Source organism: Calypte anna, chromosome 19 (genome assembly GCF_003957555.1).
Source record: "Calypte anna isolate BGI_N300 chromosome 19, bCalAnn1_v1.p, whole genome shotgun sequence".
NCBI lineage: Eukaryota > Metazoa > Chordata > Aves > Apodiformes > Trochilidae > Calypte > Calypte anna.
This window is the reverse complement of record NC_044264.1, coordinates 9,928,067-9,950,494: the sequence shown is the minus strand read 5'-3', so window position 1 is coordinate 9,950,494 and position 22,428 is coordinate 9,928,067. Positions and strand designations below refer to the sequence as shown.

General features: G+C 49.6%; 1 protein-coding gene across 1 annotated transcript; it reads left to right on the top strand.

Moving 5' to 3' along the window:
• The first annotated feature begins 6,651 nt into the window (after positions 1–6,651).
• HEATR6 (HEAT repeat containing 6) lies at positions 6,652–22,068 on the top strand. Its single transcript, XM_008491247.2, has 20 exons — positions 6,652–6,873; positions 7,521–7,628; positions 8,031–8,171; positions 9,199–9,314; positions 9,686–9,800; positions 10,057–10,158; positions 10,589–10,726; positions 11,852–12,144; positions 12,493–12,670; positions 12,981–13,187; positions 13,708–13,807; positions 14,004–14,362; positions 15,211–15,333; positions 15,913–15,999; positions 16,190–16,324; positions 17,452–17,574; positions 18,277–18,401; positions 19,022–19,118; positions 19,513–19,717; positions 20,140–22,068. The coding sequence occupies exons 1-20, from the start codon at positions 6,655–6,657 to the stop codon at positions 20,688–20,690; spliced, it is 3,522 nt and encodes a 1,173-aa protein (XP_008489469.2). The 5' UTR covers positions 6,652–6,654; the 3' UTR covers positions 20,691–22,068.
• Positions 22,069–22,428: the final 360 nt, after the last annotated feature.

Below are 22,428 nucleotides of genomic sequence, written 5' to 3'. Positions count from 1 at the left end.
GCTCGGCGTCAGCAGGGGCAGGAAGCGAGTTTGGGGAACATCTGGATCTCAGACTGGAAGGTAAGTATCTAGGGGGGACACATCTGGAGGAAGAAAAGCAGAAATGCTGTTTAAATGTGAACTCAGCAGATGTCCTGCCTTAGCAGCTGTCAGAAGGTGCCTGGTTTCAGGGTGGGGGTCTGGGTGCAGGGCGGTGCCTGCGGGTAACGCTGTGGTTTGGGGTTGCAGAGGGTGTCAGATTATTTTCTCTTGTACAAGCCAAGTTATTCAATTCCTCATACTGAATATTTCTTCCAGATGTGACCTTACAAAAGCAATGCTCTGTGGCCCTGCGAGGCAGCAGGGCTGGCTTTTGGGAACTGTGAGACATTCTCTAGGATTCACTCCTCTGCAGGGGGACTGAAAGTGCCAGGCAGCTTTGCTCCCATCCACAAGCTTTCTCCCCTTTCTCTGTGTCCACCTGAGACCCTGGGAAGGGGACACAGTGACATTCTCCCCAGCCTGTGGCACTGCCATTGTGGAGTTCATCTTCTCTGAGCACCAGGAAGCAGGGGCTGTGAGGGTACACCCAGCAGACCTGTTCCTGCTTAGAGTGCTTGTGCCTGAGACTTGAGATGAAGAGAGAAAACATGGAAATAATTTTTCTCTCTCTTTCGGGTAAATCCTTGGGAGGCCGGTGCCACGCAGGGAAGGAAGTGGGGCTGTGCCATCCCTGCCCACCCGAGGTTTCCCTGCTTTGTTCTATTTATTGAGCAGTGATTCTGACACCCTTTCCCAGACTCTGAGTCATAGCAGCAGTATCTGTGCATAAGCCATGTGCCTCAGAGGGCTTTATAGATACAGGAGCTGCAGGAGCCAACTGTGTTTATTAAAAGATGATCAGATGTTTCCTCCCTTAAGGCAGTGTCTAGCTGAGCCTGAGTTATAACTCATTACCAACAAGACAAATAACAGCTTATCATCAGGTCAGTGCCTTCACCAGCCCTTCTGTCAGCTCCTGCACCGAGATCTGCTGGTCCCAGCACCCAGCACAGGGCTAAGAAGGGAGCAGCTCTGCCAGAGCCTGTTCCAGTCCCCATCCTTCCCCTGAGTGGGGGAAGTCCCAGAGGGGTGACCCCAGGCTCTGCCCTGCAGGGTTTGGCCCTGGGTTGAGCTTGAGGAATGGTTTTATCTGGCTCTGGTGTAGATCATTTCCTCCTGCCTGTGGTGATGGAAAAATCAGCAGTGTTGGGGTGGTGGCTGAGGTGAGATGTCACACTGCACCCTGTCCCCTGTCCCTTTGTGCCCCTTGCTCCTGGGGAGGCAGTGGAGAGCCAGACCTGTTCTCATCCCCTCCCAGGCTGGTCAGAGCCTCCTTTCCTGGGACATGTTCTCCAGCATGGCCTCCCCTGCCAGGTGCCCTGGCATCTCTCCATGTCCTTTGTTCCCTCCCTGGTGTCTCAGATGTTTTATGGCTGTTGCAGAGCAACCTGACTGCAGCTCAGCTCCTTGCCCAGGCCCTGTGCCCTCTGCCCCAGCTTCTGGGGAGGGGTCCAAGCCCCCCATGCAATGAGGCCCTTCTGCACTGAAACATGTTCATGGCCTTTTCTTTCACCTCCTTCCAGCTGGGGTGTGAATGAAGTGCATTCAGAACAGGAGATCTCTGGGAGCCCTGCTCTCCCTCTGCATTGGTTGCAGCCCAGAAAAGCATCCCAGGAATTCACCAGGCGGGGTGAAAGCTTTCCTTTGTTTGGCCACTGAGTCCCACACCCTGGCAGGGCTGGAATCTGCAGAGCTGGGGCTGGAATCTGCAGAGCTGGGGTTGGAATCTGCAGAGCTGGATGTGTGCTCCCACCAGCACGTCGCCCTTACCGGCCACGTCGTGGGTGCCAGAGTGGGGCCATCAGGAAGGCTTTTTCTTGACCAGGTTTTCCCATGTCCAACCCCTGCCAGGATGGGCAATGTTGGGCACTGCCAGGGCAAGATGGAAAAATTCCCTGAGCTGAGCAGCTGGCTGTGCACATGGTGTGACCCCAGCTTTAGCCCTGTGCTGCTTAAGCTGAGTCAGAGGAATGGAAATCCTTCTTACACAGGTATTTTTCCACCAAGTGTTTGGTTACAGGTTTGGGGTTTAATCTCACACCCATCTTGCTTGCTGGTGCTGCTGGGGCCACTCGGGCAGGGATGGATGGATGGATGGATGGATGTGCTGATACCCAGCCAGGACATGTCTCCACTGCGGCCTGTGCACAGGGGCTGGCACCCAGCCCAGAACATGGCTCTAGAAAGAAACAAACAAAAAAAAAAGTAAATGCCTTTTTTGTTTTAAAGGAAAGCCCAGAATGCTCGGAAAAGGACAAAACCTCTTCCTAAGTATGGGTTTGGTTTTTTTTTTTCCCAAGTCTTGCTTTCTCAAAGGGTTCAAAACGACCTGGCTGAAAGTGTCTGCTCTGTGAGGCAGCTTGAAGGCAGAAACCTGGACTTGTGTTGCAAAGGCTCCCTCAAACCATGGCTTGCAAGTGCACTGAAGGTTGGCACCCGTGTGTCCCCCACCCATGGGTGCTGGTGGTCCCACTGGCAAGGGGTCCTTGGACCTTTTCTGTGTTGTAATGAGCAGGGGAAAAGCTTTGAGTGACTCAGCAAGCATCGGGTGCCAGAGGAGAGCTCTGACACTGCCACTGTCCTCCAGGAAGGCTGACACGGGCAGTTCAGGCAGAGCCTGGGCTGGCTGAAGATCCTGTGTTACTTAAATATTTTATAGAAAATCATTAAGCAATTAAATCTGTCAGAAAAAGCATCTTGAAGCCTGGACAGTAAAGAGGGCAACGCTCTGGGGTCATCGGGGATGTCTTCTTGGAGCCTTCTCTCCAACCCTTCCTTCAGAGTCACTGTAATTATGTTTTAATTGCCATGATTTTTAGCAATTTTAGCATTTGCAAGTGCAAACTGTAAGGGTTTTCCATGCAGATACAATCAGGAGCTCAGGTTGACAATGAAAGCAATTGAAATCCCGTGACTGTGACAGCTCTGCCGTGGGTCTACACAACAGCTTCAGGCTGCAGAACTTGCCAAGGCGTAGGCTAGAAACTCAGACAAATTCAGTGTTTATTTAGGAACCCAGCAAAGCTACTACCTCTCACTGCCTCCAATCATTGGCATCCACAGCATTTTTTTGGAAGGACACGAGTGTGGTGGGGAGGGGAGAGCAAGCATTTTCTAGAATACATCCCCGGAGAGTATACAGCCAAGATAAAATTATGCACATGAATTATGCATCTGAATTATGATTTCACTCCTATTTTTGTTGGGATTAGCTCATGTTTGGTGTGCTTCCCTGGCAGGTTGCAGGCAGTTTGCTCTCTCCAGCTCCCAGCAGGTCACTGCAGTTCTGGATCCTGCTCCCTGGGGCTCTAGCACCTCCGTGATGAGGGCAGCCCTGGCTTCTTCACCCCTCTCTGGTCTGGGCAAGCAGTTCTGTGTTAATTCATGGTGCCTCTGCTGAAAATGGGCAATGGATGAAAACAGATTGAGGTGTAGAGCTGAAAAAGAGCAATTCTGCACTGTTTTGTGTGGAGGGGGAGGTGTTTGCAGGCACTGCTGCCACCTGCCAGGCTTCACTGGTGTCCCCAGGGTCCCCAGCACCTCCTGGGGAAGGCAGATGTGGAGACATCCCAGCTCTGGGGAGAGGAGGGAAGCAGGAGCAGCATTTCCAAAATCTCTTCACCAGGCTCAGCTGCAATCCCACCACAAAGTCCATTTAAGCCATGTTAAATAAAGCCAGGAGTCCCTTAAGGAGGTGTAACAGCTTGGGAATCCTGAGCCCCAGTTCCAGGAGGGCTGGTGACCCCAGTCCACGGGTGTTTTTCCAGGTGAAGGGGAGATTCAGTGGCCCTTGTGGCAGGGGAGGTTCCTCCCCATTACCCAAATTCCCAGGGCACTGGCACCCAGGATGGGCCCAAGCAAGTGGGCTCCCTGACAGCCCAGCAGTCTTTTGTTGGAGAAAATGAGATCAGGAAAGTATTTCAAGTGTCTGAGTCTCCTTCAGTGGCAAAGGAGCCCGGAGCCAGCGTTGTTTGTCCCCTCAGCTGGCCCAAAGCTTGGGAAAACAGCTGGGAAGCCAGTGGGAAACACCTTTGGCACCAGCAGAGATAATGCTGAGTTCTGGGGCTGAATTTGTTCATGAAATTGGGAAATGATAAATGTTTGGAGAGGGTGACTTGCTAAATCCCCTTCCCAGGGATGCAGCACCTGTGTTTGCAGGCATCTGCTGGCAGCCCTGGGTGCAGGAGCACTTCAGAGGATCAGGAGTTTTGTGTTTGATCTGCTTGAAATGCTGCTGATAGGAAATGAAAAGTCAGTGCATTTAGACAGATCCATGAAAGAGGACCAAAGGCAGGACTGGCAGAAGCAGCAGTGTTTGGGAAAGCCTGGGATTTAACCCAGGGGCAGTGCTGGGCTGTCCTGGGCATCACAGCTGGTGGGGCTCAGCCCAGGAGTAACGAGGGGTACAGCCCAGGGAGGACACTTGCTCTGCATGGTTTTAAGCCACTTGTGGCTCCTGAAGTCAACAGAGATCCAAGCAGCCTGGGGAGCCATCCTGTCCACGTTCTTCCCCAGGACCTTCACAGGAGCTGAGGAATCCAATTCCCACTAATTTGCTTTGAAAACACCAACTTAGGAGTGTAATTGTGGCGTGCTGTGTCACAGGGAGGGAAGAACCCAGCAGGCTGCAGCTACCTGGTTTCCCTGTGACATCAGTTTTGATGATTTATTAAGACTTACATTTTTAACAACATTATGTCAGTTAATGTGGGAAGATGTTCCTACAATTAATGAAAATTTCACTGACTGACTGGGGAAGAAAGAGACCATTTTCTGTCCCCTACCAGATGGCCTCAACCAGCTGCTCACTTTTTTCTTTGAACCCTGATTCTAACGACTTCTCTGTCCTTTGAAGTCTGTTTCTGAGCTGCTGAACCAGATGTATTTGCATGATAGTAGCAGAGCACGTTTAACAGCAAGGGACTTGTGCTATTTTCCCTCCTGGCCATCCCTGGATCCTGCCAGGTTTGCTCCCATTTGCGAGGTGAGTAAACTCCAAGGCTAACCAGGTGCTGGTGAAACGTGGCTCGGTGTAACAGCAACAGCTCCAGTGGAGTTATTTCCTAAACCCACAGCATCTTCACCCACTTCATGTCTGGTTTTGTTGCTTTGGCAGCATCAGTCTGCTTTCAGTCATGGATTTATTAGGGCCTCACAAAAGAGGGAGCAGCTGTCAAGACACACGAGTCTGCACCATTTTACAAAGGCCAAGAAGAAAGGAAGAGCTTTAAATATGTATTTAGAAGTTTCAAAAATAAGAAACCACAGAATAAAGTGGCGATGGAACCAAAACAAGGTCCCTGTGAGGGGGGGTTGGTGGAAATTTGTGCCAGGCAGAAGAGCTCCTCTCCTTTCTGCAGAGTACTTAGAGGACGTGAAGCAGCTGCTCTCCCCGGAGCGCTCTGGGCTGGCAGAGAGCTCTCTAAAATCACCCTTACACAATATTACCATGCTGGAGGCTGTCTCTTTCCTACGTGTTTCACTGTGCCTGCCTCGAGAGCCCGTCAGGGACTTTTGGGGAACAAAGAATAAATGGAATGATAAAGGTAAGGAGCAATTAGCCATAGCCTGGCAGCCCAGGGCACAGGAGAAAGCAGAGGCGGTGCTGGGGGCACAGTGTGTGCTTTGCTTACCAGGGGTGCTCAGCCTGAGCAGGAAATGGAAGGAGGGTAAAGTGGGGTAAACCAGAGGTAAGACACGTCTCTGGAGTGAGGAACCAGACCTTGGCTGTGACAAGGAAGGAGAGGACACTGTGCTGTGACCCTGCAGATCTGCATGCTGGCATCTCTCCCTGCGCAGCACCCGCTTAGCCCGTCCCTGTCCATCAGCTGGGGCCTTCCAGCCCTTGGCCCCTCTCCTGGATCCTGCTCACTGGTAAATGGCAGGAGCAGAGCCCATCACTTGATTTGCTGTTACCCGTCAGCAGGAAATGGCTTCTGGGTGAGGCACAGAGTCAAGCTGGCACCATGTCCTTGGGGAGCAGGTTTCTCTTCCCAGCTGCCATCCCCTTCTGTCCCCAGTGCTGAAAATTCCCAATGTCTGTGCACAGACCTGGCACAGATGGATCTGGGATGGGGCAAGGGAGATGGGACAGCACCAACCTGCTACACCACGGCAGCTCTGGGTGGGTTCTGCTTCCATCCCCACACCCTGGGAACATGGCTTGGCTGGCGGGTGACACTGCCATGAGGGTGACACTGCTGTGAGTGACAAGGACCTACAGGTGATACTGCCGTGAGGGTAACACAGATCTAAAGGTGACATTGCTGTGAGGGTGATACAGCCGTGAAGGTGACAAGGACCTACAGGTGACACTGCTGTGAGGGTGACACGGCCGCAGCCCCTGGATGCCGACCCAGGCTGCGGATCTCTGCCCGGACTCCAGCGGGGCTGGGACCGACCCCCGGGGCAGCCCCTGCGCTCACTCGCAGGCTCCTCGGAGGTGACCCCCGAGGCACAGAGAGGTTGCCCGGGGTGGTGAGTTCCTGCCGGGCTTCCCGCCCTTCCCACCGCGGTTTCCCGCCCTTCCCACCGCGGTTTCCCCGCCCCATCCCGGAAGAGGTGCGGGTTGCCATGGCGACGGTTCCGCCGGGAAGGCAGAAGATGGCAGCGGTAGCAGCGGAGGAGCCGGACCCGGGCGGTTCTTTCCGCCGGTGCCTGGCCCGGCTGGGTGCCCTGCGGCCTCAGCTCGGTGCCGAGCGTCCCGACGATGCCCGCCGTACCGAGCTGCACCTCCTCTTCGATCAGCTCATCTCCGAGAGCTGCGGGCCGGCGGCCGGGCCCAGCCCTCAGGTACCGCCGGGCCGGAGCTGCCTCCGCCCTAGCTGGGTTCTCCCTCACGCCTCGCACCCTCCTCTCCAGAGCCTTCTTCCCTTCTTACATTCCCGGTTCCGCTCCCCAGCTCTCGGCTGCCCTGGGCCGGGGCCCTGGGCGGTGACACGGGTGGGACTGCGGGGTCTCGGCGGGTGTCACAGTCCCTGTTCAATAGTTACAAATATTCATGGCTTAAAGCAGTCATGGGTGCTGTGTTCTTGCAGGGCTGATGTTGTTTGGTTATTGCACTCTGAGCAGTGCTGACTCGGCTTCATTTTATTCCCAGATTGGTCACACTTTGCATTTGGGAATTAATTTGGGACACTGCCCCCCCTCCCTTCCACCTATTCCTTTCTGTAGCTTTGTATTTTTCTTTAACCATAATTCAGGGCTTTGCTTTTGCTCCAGTGCTTAAGAGGGAGGTGGTGTGTGAGCAGCACTCCTGCAGTTTGAATCCCCATCCCTGTATGGGAGTGGAATGAGAAGCTGGAGCTTCATTCCTGACATTATCCCTGTGTTCTGGTGTCCGTGCAGATCTGCTGGTGTGATCAAAGCCTCTGCTGATGCTGTGGTTTCCACCCTGCTTTTGTAGTGTCTGAACAACAAACCAAGGCTTTCTTTTCCAGGATGTTTGTGCTCTGCTTGTCCAAGCCTGTCAGCTGGTTCCCCTTGAGCAGGAACATCTTGTCAGCAAAGTTTGTCAGCTTATCCATCACTCACTTAACAGATTTCAGGTATGGAGTGTTTGGCTTTTTCCTTTCTTTCCCTGTGTTCTGGCTCCCTGCTCCCCCATGAAGCCAGGGGTGCTTTCTGTCTCTTTTTGTGGAGCTATGGAGCCAACCTTCATGCAGAGTTTCTTGGATTTCCACCATGTTGCTGCTTTATTCTTAGCTGAGGTTCTGCCCTGTGGCTCTCCTGTGTTTCCTCATGTAAAGCCAGCTCTCACTCAGCAGCCAGGCACCATCAGAAATACTCTTGGGTTACAGAACACAGGTGTTGATTTGTCCACTTGCCTCTGATGGTGTGTAACTTCAGCAGGCAGATCACCTGTGTCTGTAGCCAACACATCTGGCTGTACTGACTCCAGACCTATGTGACAATGTTTTCTTGACCACAGCCCTTTTCTGTCACAGCAGGTGATGGTTGATGAGCAGAACTTGAATTTTCTTCTTTCCTACTGCATCTCTGCTCTTAAGGAGTGCAGCTCTTGGACACATGTTGAAATCCTGCAAGCCTTAGCAGCTCTTGTTTACAATAATGGACCTAAATGTCAGCAGGTGGGTTTACAAGCTAAGAGAAAGTAACTGCAAGAATATTTGCACCCTTTTGCTGGTTCTACTTTTTCTTTCTTTTTGAGGAAAAAAACCCCAGTATCATGTTCTCAAATCACCACACTTTTTATGTTAAGAATAATCCCATTTATGTAGTGACTGGTAGTTGTGGACAAGTGGAGTTTCAGGTGTGATTACTGATAATCAGCAGATAATGAGATTCTTGCCATGCCAGACAGCTCTGTGTTACTGAGGGCTGCAGCTGCAGGGAACATCTGGCCTCAGCCAAAGACCTGCTGCTAAGAAGGGCACCAGGCTGCAGGCTGAGCACCCTGCTCCTCTGGCAGGAGGGACACGGGGAGCTTCACACTGCACAGTGCTCAGCAGCCTCCATTGAGGATCCTGAAACTTCTCCTGTAAGCAGATCAGGGCTGTGGTGTGGGGTGGTGTCCTGCTTCCAGCTGGGAGAGAGCTCACTTCCCTCTCAGGAGCTGGAATGGTGCTGAATGAATTCAGCATGGGACTGGGGATGAGAAGGATGTTGATGATTTTAGTTGTTGCTGAGCCATCAAGGACTTTTCAGCTCCTGAGCTTTGCAGGAATGTCCTTGTTGCTGCAGTGTGAGTGGTGTTGGTGGGTGTGTTGGGTTCCCCAGCTGTCACCAGCCCTTGGCAGGTTTCTGCTGCTGGCCTGGGCTGTGGGGTGGTGATGCTCCTGGTTCTGGAGCAGCTTGCCAAGGTGTGAAGCCTGTGTAACCACAGTGGTTGTTCCTGCCTTAGCTCCATGTCTGGAAGGGAAGCATAAACTGGGACTCAGTCTGAACCATGCTCACACTTGATATTTTTAAACACAAAATGAGAGAACAATTTCATCTCATTTTTTATAAACCTAACTTGTCTGTGCTGTCTGAAATCACAGCTGACAAACCTCTTCTTTTTACTTGTAGCTTAGAAATGTTTAGCTACCACACAGTAGAACCAGGAGGCTGAGGGAAGAGCACTGACCCCTAATGACTTCTGGTGGTTTGTTTTAGTATCTCCCGGATCTGCTGGGCCAGACAGGGCTCTTGGTGCAGCTCAGTGATTCTGCTCAGCCCGACGTGGAGCTCCGGAGGGCAGCGGTGCGCAGCATGGCAAACCTGTGCCTCAGGTGTGTGCTCAGCTGGGGCACTGGGGGCTGGAGAGGGTGCACATGTGGCAGCACAGACAGCTCTTCCTCTCTGGTTTGGCCAGGAACAGCAAATTCAGCACCAAATGTATTCATGCTCATGCACAGAGTCTAACACTTTAGGCCTCGAGGTACTGTATGATCTGTGGATAAAGCCATAAACTTCCAGAAGTAATATGTTATAGACAGTGGTTTAGGGAAGAAAAGAAGTGTTGTGCCATCTGGTGATTCTTTGGGTTACTGTTGCATGAGGCATGGTCAGCTGCAAGTTTTTTTGGATCTGAGTTTGTGTAACTTCATGAAACTGTGGGGCAGGCTGCAACCCAACCACTTGTCTCCTGCTTTAACTGTAGTGTGCCTGGACAGCCATACCTGGATGAGCCCTACAGAAGTGTCTGCTTCCAAACCTTTTTAAGTGTTCTGCAGTCCTCAAAGACCTCTGACATAGATGATATCACTTTTTGCTTGGTAAGTGTGAGTCAAATTGTCTGGACTACTCTAATTAGGAGAATGTGCTGGCTGGAATACTGGAGATTGGAATATGTGAAGCTTGGAATATTGTCAGCTGGGATTTTGCTTGAATAGTCTATTTTTTAAAACATAACTAATTGTCCCAGTGATTGTGCCAAGCAAAACCATAATTGCCTAGAAGATCAATTGAAAGATGTGAACATCCAGTGTTTTGGGAAGGAGAAGTAAGTAATCTTGTGGTTTTGGTTTGCAGTTACTGCAGAGTGCACTGAAAGGTATCCAGTCACTTCTAAATGGTGGGAAGATGAAACTGATGCAGGCTGACCAAACTGGAGCTCTTCTTGCAGTATTAAAGGTAAATACTTAAATCCACCTTGAGAAAGAGGCAGGCACTGGAATTTATATGTTTCAGATGTTTAATGGGAAGGAGGAGGGAAAGAGGAGAAAGAAAGGAATAGAAAAGCCTGGGTGAGAGGGGAAAATGTGACGTGAGAGGTACAGGAGGAGGCATTCAGATTCTCTCACAGCATTTTAACACTCCCCACAAAAAAAAATGTGAGAGAAAGATGGGAGGCTCATTTTTTTTGGACCTGTTTGAAGTCCTTCTGGAGCCAGTTGAGTTTCAGATGCTGCATGGATGTTGTTCCACAGCCTGGAGGAGAGGCAGGGCCTGAGGGAAGGATCACAAACCCGACCGAAAAACAGCCCAGCACCTGAGTAAACACCCAGCAAATCTTTGTGTGTCAGAAGGGGAAAGTGTGCTGAGCTCTCTGTTCCTCTTCCAGAAATGTATGTTTCATGGGCTGCCAGGCCTGAGCATAGAAGTGCCTCCAGCCTTGTACCCAGCTCCTCTGCCACAGTATGACCGGAGCTCCCCCGTCAAACCGGACCCATCGGAACCGGGAGCCTTGAAGCAGCCAGGGGTGAGCTGGGCTGGTCCTTATCCAGCTGTGTGCTTGTTGTGCCTGTGTTCCTGGGGCTGTGGGTTACCTGAGGGGGTACTAGTGACTGGCAGGCTCTGTGTGGCCTGAGCTGGTGATGCCTTTCCCATGCTGTGCTTTGGAAGTGTCGATGATAAATCCGTGCTGGGGAAAACTGCTGTGTGAGGAGAGGCCAGGAGCAAACAGCTCTGCAGAGCTCAGTTCTCCTGAGTTAAGCTGTGTGCATCCATTATTCATCTCTAGCCAAGAATTCCTGGCCTGCAGACATGGGAATGGTGCCTACAGATTGGCCACAGCTTTTGATTTTTATAAGTTACCTTTTCTCTCCTAACACTTGCACAATTGTTTGGCTCTTTCTTGGGGAAGCCAAGTTCATCTAAACTGAATTCCTGCCCCCTCCCCATCTGCTCTGCTTAACCCTTCTACAGGTTATTTTTTAACCCTGTAAACATTTCAGATTACTGATTATCTGAGAGGCATTAGAGAAAATAAAGTTGTATAGTCATGTTGAGTTGTTTCTTTTTGTATGTTAAGTACCCACTGTACATCTGAAAGACCTACAGAAGTATTTAATGCTCCTCTTCAATCACTTCTTGTGAAATATGATTTTTAACAAGGAGTTTTGCTGGGAATCTTTTGCTTTACTAATGAAGAATCCAAAGCTTAATGTCTGATGCTGTTCAGATTTAAACTGCCTACTTGCACTGAGGTGTTACAATATTGATATTACTGCTGCTGCCAATAAGCAGAGTTTGCAGGCTTTCAGATACTGCAGAAGTGACTGCTTCTGTAGGTACAGCATTGCACATACATGTACTTGCACTGACATGCAGTATTTTTGCATCAGAACATGCAAAATAGCTGTGATAGTTCTTGGCTAACCTAAATCTCATCCAAAAAAGCTCATTTACAGACTTGTATAATATGATGTGGATGTACTGTACAGCAGGCATGATTTATTATATTTAACTCTGCTTTTATTCTGGTTTAGCAGTTGGTTTTTCTTTCAAATGAGACCTTTTTTCCTTCCTGATTTACAGCTATGAAGTGTTTGCACATCTTTCTAGATATAAAGAAAAAAATACAGAGTTTTTTGTTTCCTCTTAGAACCGAAGAAAAAAGTCCAAGGGGAAGCAAAAGAAAGGAGAGTTTGGGGCAGAAGGAAGAGAAGATTTGGGCAATGCAGGAAAAGAATCAGTTGTTGGAGCTGAAATGCTGAAATTACACTTGGGGGATGTGCAGAAAAGTCCTTGTTCAGATCCTCGAAGTCGTGCATCAGATGTTGCACATGTGCCTGCTGGGAAGGATCACTTGTCCTCACATTATCCAAGCTGGAAAAGAATCAGCAGCAGTGAGTCAGAGTATTCTGATGCTGAAGGTGGAATACAGAGCAAAATGAGGTGATTTTTGTTGGTGTAGACATAAAGCTTCCCGTTACAGTTTAAGCTCCTGTGTGGTGCTAAAGCATTCCTTTTGTTCCTATAGATCTGGCACAAATGGTGTTTCTGAGCAGACTCTTACACTCCCACAGGATCCTTTAATCAAAACTGCTGAGGAAATCACTTTTTCTTTTGATTTATGTGGTGATACAGGATTGGAAGGCAGAAATGTGTATTTGAAAGTAAATTTGTTCTTTCTGTACTTGGTTTAAAAATGTCTTTTCTCACCTAGCCACTAATTTAGGTGAAAGAGGTTAAGTCCATTACTTTGCTGCTATTTCATTGATCTTTTTGTTGTCTTTTTTCAAGATCCTATCAAGCCAGTGTTCGTCAAGGGGCTCTGGCCTGCTTCCTCTCTGCTATAAAATCCATAGAGAAAAGAGTTCTGTATGGCTACTGGTCAGCATTTGTTCCTGATGCACCTGGTATTGGCTGCCCCCAGTCTGTGTCCTTGATGACTATTGCTTTAAAGGACCCTTCTCCAAAGGTGAGGCAGTTCTGGGGAGGCAAAGTGTTGTTTAATCCCAGTGATACTAATCCCAGTTAATCAGAGCTGTCCTCTCCAGCCTCCAGCAGGTACTTTGGTTACTCCGTGTCGCTTGGTCAGTGTACCACAAAAAGTAAGAGAATGTGATGGTTGAGGAAACCAAGGATTGGTTGTGTTCTGCTTGAAGTCATGAGACAAGATATTCAGAAGTTTCTCTTGCTGGAGAGAGATGCTTCCATAAGCTTTAAAACCTTTCATCAGCTCGAGGGAGGTATTGAAAGTGGGTAACAGAGATGTTTTATCATTTCAGACCCGTGCCTGTGCTCTTCAGGTTCTCTCAGCCATGCTGGAAGGTTCGAAGCAGTTTCTGTCAGTTGCTGAAGATGCCCCTGATCACAAGAGGGCTTTCACTCCCTTCTCTGTCACCATGGCTTCCAGCATCCGGGAGCTGCACCGCTGCCTGCTGCTCGCCCTGGTGGCAGAGTCCTCTTCTCAAACACTGACACAAATAATCAAGGTAGCTGTACTGGGAATGGGTCAAATGCTGCCTCAGAGATGATACTTGTCTCTAGACCAAGGTCTGAAAAAAGATTGCACAGAAATTCCTGCATCTGCTCAGGACTAAGGTGGTGGTGGGGAAAAAACGTCTGTTGTCTTCTCACAAGGCTTCCTACTTGGTTTCTTTTCTCTTTAGCACAGTTGCTAAAGAGAAGCAGTTGTGTAGCCTTTTTGGAGCTGAGTGAACCTAAGAAATTATTCTGAATACTCACATTGGCTTGAAAACTGGAATCCAAATTAAAAAAGCTTTCCATGGGCTACTAGAATTGCTTGGTCTTTATGCCAGGTCACAGCAGTTTAATACTTGTTCTTAGGAGCCAAGTTTGTAAGCAGTTTTCAAAGAGCAGGTAATTGGGGCATTTGTTTTCAGGTGCCCTCAGATAATTAGCTGTCTAAATGACCTAAATTGCAAATGTAAAAACAAATCTGCTGGAGGCCAGGCTGACATTGTAACCACCACTCCATCTGTGTTCTTTCAGTGCCTTGCAAATTTGGTTTCCAACGCACCCTACAGCCGCTTAAAACCCGGGTTGCTGACAAGAGTTTGGAACCAGATAAAGCCCTACATTTGTCATAAAGGTGTGTTCTGTTTGGCTGGAGCCTCTTTATGCCTAATTCAGCATAGGTTGTTACAAAATAGTTGTGGATTTTTTTTTTCCTTCTCTTTGCATGTACATTATGGTCTCTCTTGTCTGAAGCTGCTGCAGGATGCTGATGTGTCAGTGTGTCACTAACAAAATGGCTTTTTGTTCCCCTGCCCTGTTCTCTCTTACAGATGTTAATGTCAGAGTGTCTAGTCTCACATTATTAGGGGCCATCATATCTGCCCAAGCACCTTTACCAGAGGTGCAGTTACTTTTGCAGCAGCCCAGTTCCTCAGGGATGAGTAACAGCGGCAGCACAACCCCGCACCGCTCCGCTGCTCCTGAGCAGTGGAGGAGAGCACTGCCCCCACGAGGGGATCCTGCAGATCCCCCACCAGGACCTGCAGCCTCAGAACCCTGCTGGCTTCTCCAGCTCTGTGTTTCCATCGTCGTGCTGCCTCTAATGGATTCCTGTTCTGACACTGATGCCAACTTACCCTCCATCTCCATTGTCTACGAGCCCTGTCCCCTTCGGCTGGAATCCTTACAGGTGGGATGAGCAGCCTGGGACAAGACCCAGTCATCTCCTGGCAGCCTAACCCTAACCATGGCCCTTGCTCCTTCCATGGGATTTAGGCTGAAGCATTTGTTAGCACAGTGTGTCTGAGCCTCCATGACTGGAGGAGCAGGAACACAGCACAACCCTCCTGCTGCAAACCTGCTGCACAGAGCTCATCTGCCTGGGGCTTTTGTTACCTTTGTTATTTTTAAATATTGGTTGTGTGTGCTCCTGGCTGAAGGCTGTGAGTCTTGCCTGTTCAAACTCCTTCACACAGGCCCTAAATTAAAGTTTTGCTAGAAAAATGGTGAGGAAGAGCCTTCTAAAAGAACAGTGCAAGGAACTCTGATGGGAGGGCTAAAGGAGTAGTGTCAGTGTCAAGCCTGGCCCTTGAGTTTCTTCATGTAACCACAGAAGACAGTAAGGTTCTGTGATGTGCCTCCTGAGGAGTATCACTCTTTTCTGGAACAACAAATATTGGTTAAATTCATCCTCACAGACTGCAGCAGCAGGAGGTACAGGATGTGCTGCTCTCAGAGGCACTCTTGTGTAGTGCTCCAGCTACAGGACACCTTGCTTCCAGTAAATAATTGATTGTGTTGCTACCTGATAGGGCTTCTGTGGCCTTGGTTTTTTTGAGCAAGATAATGGAACAGGGAGGGTTTTAATTAGATGTTGTATTCTGCAAGTTGTGCTGCCAGGTGTATCTGTTACATCCAAGTTTAGTGTATGGTTCCAGTGTTGGTTAGCCCAGTAACATTCTCTCTGTGTGCATTTGGGGTATCTTGGTTTAAGAGAAGGAAAAAATGCTGAATGGAATTTCTTCTGTTTGTGTTCAGGTGTTGGCCCTTCTTGTGAAAGGTTATTTCTCTGTGGCTCAGAGCTACTTCCTAGAACTTGGAGAGGTGGCTTGCATATGCATGGAAGAAATGGATCCATCCATTCAGCTTCATGGAGCCAAAGTAAGGAGCCTCAGGAAACATCAAGTCAGTTTTATCTGTTTAAAATTTATCAGTTTTTATGGATGTGCTTGGCAAATACTGATGAGTGGTGATGAATGTTCAGCACATCTCTGTGTGGTGTAGCCCACCATAAAGAGCTGATGCTTGCTGGAGCTCTTTGGGAGGTGCAGAACCCTGACACTTTTTGATATGCACCTTCTGCTTCCAGTCTTGAAGTACTAGCAGAATTTTGTTGCTTTGCTGAGTAATCAGGAAGCTTGGGAAATGCAAGGAGTATAACACTGGCCTTTCCCTGATTTAGCATCAGCTGGTGCAGGAGCTGTAGCCTGTCACCCAAGGAAAGTTGAGAGATTCCCCTTTCCCATGGCAGTGTCCCAGGCTGTCCTAGCTGGAGGCTCTCTTACAGAAAGGGTTTTCCTCTAATGCCTTCACTAGCAGGGACAGAATAGAGACCAAAACAATACTGAACCTTATTTTATGCTCTAGGTAAGTCAGGATTGTCCTCGGGAAAGGTTGCCATGGTTTCTGGTACTGGAGTCATCCCTGATAAACACCTCCTTGCTTTTTGTTTCCTTGCAGCTCCTGGAGGAGCTGGGCACAGGGGTGCTGCAGCAGTACAGACCTGACTCAGGCACTGCCCCTGCTCAGAGAGTGCCAGTCAGTGTGGTAAGTGGGTGGGCTCCCCCCACATCCCCCCCTCACCCAGCTGCCCCCAACACTCTGCAAAGGCCCTGGCATGGAAAGAGATCAGCTGGTGGGAAGCAGAGAGGGGCTTGGTTCCCTGCAGCTTTGTAGGTCCTGGTACCTACTGTTTGATATCTGTTTGCTGAGATAACCCTGTCTGCTTCCTCTGTAGGTTGTCACTTTCTGGACCAAGGTGTTAACTGGCCCCTTGCCTGGCACTCTCCAGAGCTCTCCACATGCCACTCTGCAGACCAGTGCCTGTGATGCCCTGTCCTCCATCTTGCCAGAAGCTTTCAGCTGCCTGCAGGTAGGAGAGCTCCATTGTTACCTGCTGAGGCTTTGTTCTCATCTACCAGGTTGCAGCAGTATAAAACCTTTTAAAACTTAGGTGGAGAGGGTAGAGAAACCTTCAAGGATTTTTTTTTTTTTTTTTTTTTTTTTTGGCCATTCTGAACAAGTTGTGACTACTGAAGGCTGGAAAAGGCAACAATTAAACTGGGTCACAGAAGCTGTTTGGCCCTTTCCATGAATACTCATGATGCCCAGGAGATGGAGGGCAGGGACTGCATGAGGGAGGGGTGAAGGTGGTTGTTTTGCTGGTTAAGTCTTTGAAGAGACAGCTGAGCTAACAGCCACAGCCTCATGTTTACCAATTTGTGTGCATGTTTTTCCTTTTGTCTGGCTTTTAAGACACCAAACTCTGGTGATTGCCCTGGCAGAAGCAAACAAATGTCTTGGCCTTATTCTCCTTTTGCAACATGAAATATGCTTCTATACATGAAAGCCTTGGCAGCTTATCACTGCTGCATTGTGCAGCTCCTGTGTCACTGTGCCCTCCTTGATGGGGAGTGCTCTGCCAGGTCTCCAGGAATTGCTGGTGCAGCAGTATTTCTGGAATTCTCCCCCTGGTTTCTCCAAGTACAGCATGTGCTCCATCACCCTGCACTTTGATCCTCTCCACTCTCTTGCCCCCTGGCCCTGTGGGGTCAAGTCAGTGCCCACTCTGACCCTTCACTCTTATGAGGCAAAGATCTTTGTCATGGGTTGGTAAATGGACAATCTGTCCAGGAGGAACTTAATCTGCCTGGCTGCCCTCGTTAGTGAAGGGGAAAGAGTAAAGTGAGACAGGAAAAAGCCACTGCTCCAGCCTGGCTCCCCTCCTGCAGGCCTTGCCTTCTGCCTCTGGGCAAGAGTCAATGTTTTGGTTTCCTTTATGGTTTTATCTCACCACAAGAAGACCACGTTTGCTGGGGGCATTCCCTTTTCCTCTGTGACACCCTGAGATGCCAGGCAATGCACATGACAGAAAAGAGCACACTCAGAGGGGTGGCTTCTGTAGGTTGCACACGTGGGGGTCTTTCTGTCACTTGTCCCCTCTGTGGGACAGAGCCCTTCCCAGGTTCTCCCTGTATCCATGGCTGCTTTTCCTTGCAGAATGACCAGCAGATCCTGTGTGTCACACTGCTGCTTGGCCTCAACCACAGTGAGAACCCCCTGGTGAAAGCTGCTGCTGCACGAGCACTTGGGGTCTACATCCTCTTCTCTTGCCTTCGGCAGGTCAGCACTGGGCCCTGGTTCTTCTTCTGAGACATTTTTTAGGGGGTTCTTCTGCAAGGAGTTGAACTTCCTCATCACGTGTGGTCTGTAGCATGTGTATTACCTTTTCTTTACCATTTCCAGACCTGCTCTTGCCTTCTGTCTGGTGAACAGAACCAGCAGGGTTTTAAGTGAGATGAAGCAGAAGCCAGAGTGTGTCATAAGGGAGAGGAAAAGGAGGGAGGATCTTCCCCAGGCTCTTGGGGACAAGGGTGGGAAAGACTGGGCTGGCACAGAGGAGCTGCAAGAGAAGAGGAGGAGAAGCAGCTGTAGAGCACGCTGGGGAGTTTAACAAGTTGTTAATGTGAAGGCTTCAGTTTTGCTGAAAACTAAGAATAAGTACTATTTTGAGAAAAATGCTGTTTCATTTCCACAAAGACTGTGTAGGTTTTGGAAATGAAAGTGAAATGTGATGTGCCCTGGGAGAGGAGAGAAGACAGGCAGCTCCTCAGGGAGCTGGGAGGAGCAGTAACTTTTAAGAGTGGGATTTGATGAGTATCAAATTGGTGATCCAGGGAGCTTTGTTAAAATCCAAAGTAACTAAAGTTGTCACCTTAAAAACGAGTTCCTGCCTAGAGCTGGTGTCTGTGGAGGGATCCTTGGCCCTCAGAAGGCCAGAGTGTCCGTGCTATTAAGGAAACCCCCCTGTTTTACCTTTTCCAGGATGTGATGTTTGTGGCAGACACAGCCAATGCCATCCTGACCTCCCTCCAGGACAAATCCCCCAACGTCCGTGCCAAGGCAGCTTGGGCCCTGGGCAACCTCACAGACACTCTGATCATCAACATGTACGTAAGCACCTTTGGCCCACTCAGCTCCTCTTTCTGCTCTACTTAATGTCAAAAAAACACCCAAAATTAGGCTTAGGTGCTTCTTTTTAACCCCTTGCTGTGTCTGTGATACTCGATTACAGGTATCCTGTGTCCCTCTTTGGTTAAGTTGTACAAACCTGTTTGGGTTTAGGGCTTTCTAATCATTAGTTCTGGAGCAGATTCCAAGTTTGCTTCTCAATTTTCTATTTCTTGTAAGTTGCTTTGTGTAATTGCAGGTTCCCTGGTTACTTTCAGTGTAACACAGAAGTAAGATTAATAAATATTTAACACTTCCTCAAATCAAAGCCTGAAAGCAGCCTAACCTACTGTTACATTTTTAACAGGGGAAACAGTTATCATATATTCCTGCTAAACAATTGCCTCTGAGCAATTCATTGCCCTCTGTTTTTTATTACAGACTTAATGCATTGCTAACTGGCTTTCTTGTATTGAGACTTTGGTTTTAAATTAATAAACACAGTGGTCACATGTAGGAAGCTCTGCCTTACATATCAGCCTTCTAAAGAGGGGAGGTTGTAAAGGATTGTATCCCATCTCTGGGCTGTTTCCTTTCACTGGGCAATTCTCCTGCTTAGGGAAACGATGGGACAGAGTTTTCAGGAGGAATTTTCTGATGTTTTGCTGTTGAAAATGTTACGGTCTGCGACTGAAGCATCCAAGGACAGAGACAAGGTATGGCTGAGGGGGACTTGGGTGGAGTTGTTCTGTGCTTAACTCCTGCGTTTTTAGCTTAAAGAAAAAAGGGGAAAAAAGGCAGTGGTTGCTTAGGGGCATTTTGCCCCAGCAGTTGAGCTGCAGCTCAGCATCCTCTGCTGTTGGGAGGTTGCCCACCTTGTTTGGCCCATGGGGCATTTGACTGTGGTGTTCCACAGCTCAGGGCTGGGGTTGGTTTGGGTCTTTCCAGGGTGACCACTTGCAGATTGATCTTTCTAGTGCCATTTAGGAAATCCCCAGACAATCAGACACCACCAGTCTGATTCCAGATGTGTTGGCTCCAGGCAGGATCTGGCAGCAGCCTCGACAAAAACTTTTTGGATTGGGTTTTCCTCATGTCCCTGTCTTCCAGGTGAAGAGCAACGCTGTCCGGGCCCTGGGCAACGTGCTGCATTTCCTCCAGCCCTATCACATAGGTGACCCCAGGTTCAGGGAAGCCATGGAGGAGGCTCTGCAGGCCCTGATTGCCACTGTTGGGAGTGAGGCCACCATGAAGGTGCGCTGGAACGCCTGCTACGCCCTGGGGAACGTGTTTAAGAACCCTGCCCTGCCCCTGGGTGAGTGACCTGTCCCCTGGGTTTGCTCTGCAGGCTGGGGGGCTCTGTGGCAAGTGGGGAGAAAGCAAAGAGGGCTGAATTGTGCTGTCCTGACTTCATCAGGACATTCCCCAGGGAAATGGGCTGGGGTTCTGCCAGGCACAGCTGGGATGTGTCAGGCTGGAGCTGTCACACTGCAAAGGAGCAGGAGGAAGGGGTTGGAGCTGGGAATAGATGCAAATTGTCACTTTTTCCTCTTGCATAAATTCAGATGGGTTTTTAAGTAAGCTTTCATTTCATAACCACTGATTGTCTCCCTGAGACCAGAATAAATACAGAATATGTAAGCCCATTAAATATTTAGGAGCTACATTTAGAGTTGTGTAATTTGACTGACTGACTGACTTTTGGGTTTTGATGGTTTTTTTTTTATTTTTTTTCAGGAGAGGCTCCTTGGAGCACAGAAGCATATAGTGCCCTTTCCTCAGTAGTGAAGTCCTGCAAGAATTTTAAAGTCCGCATCAAATCAGCCATGGCCCTCTCCATCCCTAGGGACAGGGGATGCTATGGCTCCACAGAGCAGTTCTGCCACATCTGGAGTGCCCTGGTGGAAGCCTTGCAAAAGAGTGAGGACACTGAGGATTTCCTGGAGTTCAAGTACAGTGCCAGCCTCAGGACACAGATCTGCCAGGCCCTGCTGCATTTGTTAAGCCTGGCAAAGAGCAGTGACCTGCCAGGTATCTGGGAAACCCTGACAGAAAATGGGGGTGCCATCAAATCCTACATCCTGCAATACCTGAAATCTGGAGGGGAGGAAAATGAAGGTGGAACACACACGGACTTGGACGAGAGGGAGAGAGCACTGAAAGGAGCCATCCAACATCTGGGGGGGCTGGAGGAACAGCTGGAGGGCAAAGCTTGGGCAAGAGTGTCTGGTTATCTGGAAGAAGTCTTGGCCAGTCATGCCAATGCTGCTGAATTAACAGAGGCTTAGAGAGAAACACCTCTTCCAGGGACCAAGAACTTGCCCAGGGCAGAACAACACTGTTCCTGCCACAGGGCAGGCAGGAGAGAAGTTCCCTGTTGGTGGTGTTAAGCAATTGATTTCAGAATTGCTAAAATTCTTCACAATGCCTGATGAGAAGATCTGTAGAACCTTATTATTATTTTTTAATTTATATTTGTGTTTACAAAGTCTTAAGCTGTCCTCACTGTGGGTTTTTTGTACACTTAACTGTTAGAGTTGCCATTTGGAAAACAATTGCCTTTTCCTCCTTTGTATGTTTTATACCCCCAGCCTGTTCTCAGCCCAGCTGAAAGCATCCTGTTCCTAGTGCTGCTGCCTTCAAAATCACCTTTGTAAAGGAGGGGGATGGAAGAATTTTGTTTTCCTGAGCCCTGCAAATGTTGTCACTCCTCTGTTCCTGCAATAAACCCGAATTTGCCAATATTTGAATAATAGCTTAGAGCAAACACACTCTGCCTTTACCTGTTGGTGTCCCTGCCTTCCCTCAGCCTGTCTTCCACAAACTCCACATTCCTTGTTGCCAGGTAGGATCCAGGTAGGATCACAGAATGGGATGGAGCTCTGCTGTGTAAGCCAGAAAATGCCAAGCAGATCCTCCAAGGCTGGAACTCTGCCTCTCCCAGCAGTGCCTGGGCTCTCTCCTTGCCCTGGGGAGGTTCAGTGATGTTCTAACCCCTGAGGGGTTTGTTCTGCCCCTCTCCCCTTCCTCCCCCAGCGTGTTCTTCTGTTTGCTGTGTGCTGATAGCTGACCCTGGGCTCAGCTCTTGGGGGTTGCTGGGGACAAACTGACCCCCCCCCAGGAATGAGCAGGGTCTCTGTGGGGCTGGGAGGGGAGTGCCTGCTCCCCCTGACCCCTGGGGGGTGTTTGAGCAGAGCTCAGCCCCAGCCCTGCCTCTCCTAAAAGCTTTTTGGGATCTGCAGGCTTGGTCTGCTTTGTTTTTCCCTCCTCACTGCTGGTTTTGGTGGGGCTCAAGTGGTGTGGGAGGATCCCAAACCTCTTCAGAGTGATGGAGTCTTTTCTGTGAGGTGTTTGGGGCCTGATCCCTGCCCATTACCCCTGAAGACCACAGGGCCTGGGCTGGCTGCCCAGGTTTGCTGACATCTGGAGCTGCCCCCATGCTGTGCCACCCAAAATACTGGGGGGACTCTGTCCAAAGCATGGCCAGGCAGCAGACACAGGCTGTCCCCGTGCTGGATGTCCCTGCCAGCAGCCCACACCCCATCTCAGGGGGGTTGGAATGGAGAAATCCCTTATCTTACATGCCCAAGAAACAGCTGGGAGCTGCTGGGATTCTCAACAGTGTGTAGCCAACCTCTTTGGTTCTAATAAAAGCTTTTTAAAGTCTCACCTGGCTCTGGAAACACCCAGGGGGTTGTAGACAGAGGGGGGTGGAGAGGCAGGGGTTGGTTTTCACTCATCTCCATCCAGCATCCTCCAGGGATGAGACAAACAGCAGCTGTGTGGCCTCTCCTGCCAGCACATGGGCACTGCTGGGGACCCACAGGTTACAGGGGGTGGAGGGGGCAGCTGCAGAGTTTCAGCTCTGATTTCTCTGGGCAACAATTGAAAAGCTTCTGTGTGGGGGCCCAGGTCAATGCTGGGGCTCAGCTGTGCCTGGGCCCAGACCCAGGGTGTTTCTGGTGCTTGCAGTTGGGTGCTGGAGCAGAGCTGGGATTTCCTACCTGATGCTGAGGTCAGTGATGA

Excerpts from the sequence above, each read along its gene's own strand:
- HEATR6 (XM_008491247.2), top strand. The coding sequence starts at position 6,655 with ATGGCGACGGTTCCGCCGGGAAGGCAGAAGATGGCAGCGGTAGCAGCG. Across the intron at positions 9,801-10,056 it reads ATGATATCACTTTTTGCTTG|TTACTGCAGAGTGCACTGAA; the intron begins GTAAGTGTGAGT and ends TTTGGTTTGCAG. Across the intron at positions 16,325-17,451 it reads AAGCTTTCAGCTGCCTGCAG|AATGACCAGCAGATCCTGTG; the intron begins GTAGGAGAGCTC and ends TTTTCCTTGCAG.